The following is a 1,886-nucleotide window of genomic DNA, read 5'->3' as shown; positions in this document are numbered from 1 at the left end:
GTTTTATACTCACCCATGCTTATTTGTAGGGGGAGCTTTCACTCTCTTCATTCTTTATGGTTTTCTCCTTTTTGATGTTGTCAAAGGGTAGGGGTGTCCAAAAGGCCCGGGCCCGGGTCGCCGTTGACGAGCCCTGTCCGGGCCTGGCCCGGCCCGGCCCGGGCCGAACGGTCACAAAAGTGACCGTTTGGCCGGGCCGGGCCGGGCTAACCCGGCCCGGCCCGGGCCAAACGGTCACATTTGTGACCGTTATGGCCGGGCCGGGCCGGGCCGGTTATGGCCGGGCCGGGCCGGCCATTCGAAGAACCAGTGCCCATTTTTGGGCACTGTTCCGGGCCCGGGCCGGGCCCGGACAGGGTTCGCCAACGGCGACCCGGGCCCGGGCCCGGACCCGGGTTTTGCCCGGGTTTCCGGGCCCGGGCCGGGCCCGGGCCCGGGCACGACCGGGCCGGGCCCGGGCCGGACACCGGGCCGGGTCCGGGCTCCGAGCTTTTTGGACACCCCTAGGATTATCCATATACTTGATTGCGTGAAGTCTTTACAGTTGGGTCACATGAAGGAATAACATTGGTTCATCCAATGAGGGTCAAAGGAAATTTTATATAAATTATTATATAATAAATATTACTTATGGAGTCCAATGAGTAATAATATGTGACCCGTGGAGCTGTAAAAGTTATTTAGAGCCCATTTGATTCGACCCAAAAGTTGGAGAACACCCTAAAAATAATTTCTAAAAAAATATGTCAGTGTTTTAATTTTATGGGCTGCTTTCAATATTTCTTTCAAGCTTGTTTTCTGAGAAATGAGTTCCCAAAATGTCATCTTAAGACACTTTTTTGGGAAAATTTATTTCCTAACTTTTTTAGAGGAAATTGGATGAAGTTGGTTAGAATAAAATATTTTAAGTAAAATAATTTTTTCCCCTCAAAATTAAGTTTTCTCATAATGGGAATTTTGAACCTAACCGCCCTTTACAACCAATGATGTAAATACTCTCTACCCCTTGTGGCCTACTCGGCATGCCATTTTCAATATGTTTTTTTTTAACTATGCGGTCGTCGCCCTCGTAAGTCGTAACCTTGTTTGTATGCAGAAAATTTACACCTATATAGTGTTAATATCAGAGTTGTTTATTAAAGCGACTTCGGCAACTTGCAATTAATTAAAGCGACTTGTAGTAGTTTTCAAGAAATGACTCGCCTTGCCTCCGGTACTTTCACAACAATATTTTCAATGTAAACCATTTGTACATTCAAAGTTACAAACTAAATTTCAACATTGCTCGACATTTATTAAAAGAAGATAGAAAAAATTACGGTTCTTTTATAAAGTGTCCATGGACACTCTATGAGAGAGGAGAAAGAGAGAGAAATGAATGAGAAGATGATCCCAATGCAAATCAGAAAACCTCCTTCTCTTTCATTTTTCTCTATCTCTCTCCTCTCTTATAGAGTGTCCATGAGCACTCTATAGAAAAACCAAAAAAATTATGCAAACTATGTGGAGCGATTCAAAAAACCAAACAAGCTTAAGATATGTAATTCCTCAAAACATAAGGACAGACGTGCTAACATTATCCTAAGTTCTAAGAAATAAAGCCTGAAAACAAATAACGCCATAATTTCCACCTCGATTTATACAAAAATAAAAGCCCTGCCCCCCTCCAACAACGAGCTAAGCTAAGCAGAGATCCCCTCAACGAATAAAAAAGCATGGGATTATTTATTCCTAACCCTCGAACCCTAGATTCTAATTTCCTCTACTAATCATCTCCTTGTACCTAATAATGGAGTCCAGTCTCTGAAGCTTCAGCTGCTGGTTAAACCTGTTGATGAAATCGTCGGCCCTAGCATCCACCTCCTCCGCCTCCTCCTCCACAGCCG

General features: G+C 44.5%; 1 protein-coding gene across 1 annotated transcript in view; it reads right to left on the bottom strand.

Moving 5' to 3' along the window:
* The window catches only part of LOC109837551, a 1,562-nt gene continuing 1,188 nt past the window's right edge, over positions 1,513 to 1,886 (bottom strand). The window contains exon 2 of the mRNA XM_020405854.1: positions 1,513 to 1,885. Coding sequence (XP_020261443.1) covers positions 1,753 to 1,885 — 133 coding nt within the window. The 3' untranslated portion in view covers positions 1,513 to 1,752. The remainder of the gene's footprint in view (position 1,886) is intronic.

This window comes from Asparagus officinalis, chromosome 1 (genome assembly GCF_001876935.1).
Source record: "Asparagus officinalis chromosome 1, Aspof.V1, whole genome shotgun sequence".
In the NCBI taxonomy this organism is placed as follows: domain Eukaryota; kingdom Viridiplantae; phylum Streptophyta; class Magnoliopsida; order Asparagales; family Asparagaceae; genus Asparagus; species Asparagus officinalis.
The sequence above is the reverse complement of the archived record's forward strand: the minus strand, read 5'-3'. Positions and strand labels throughout refer to the sequence as shown.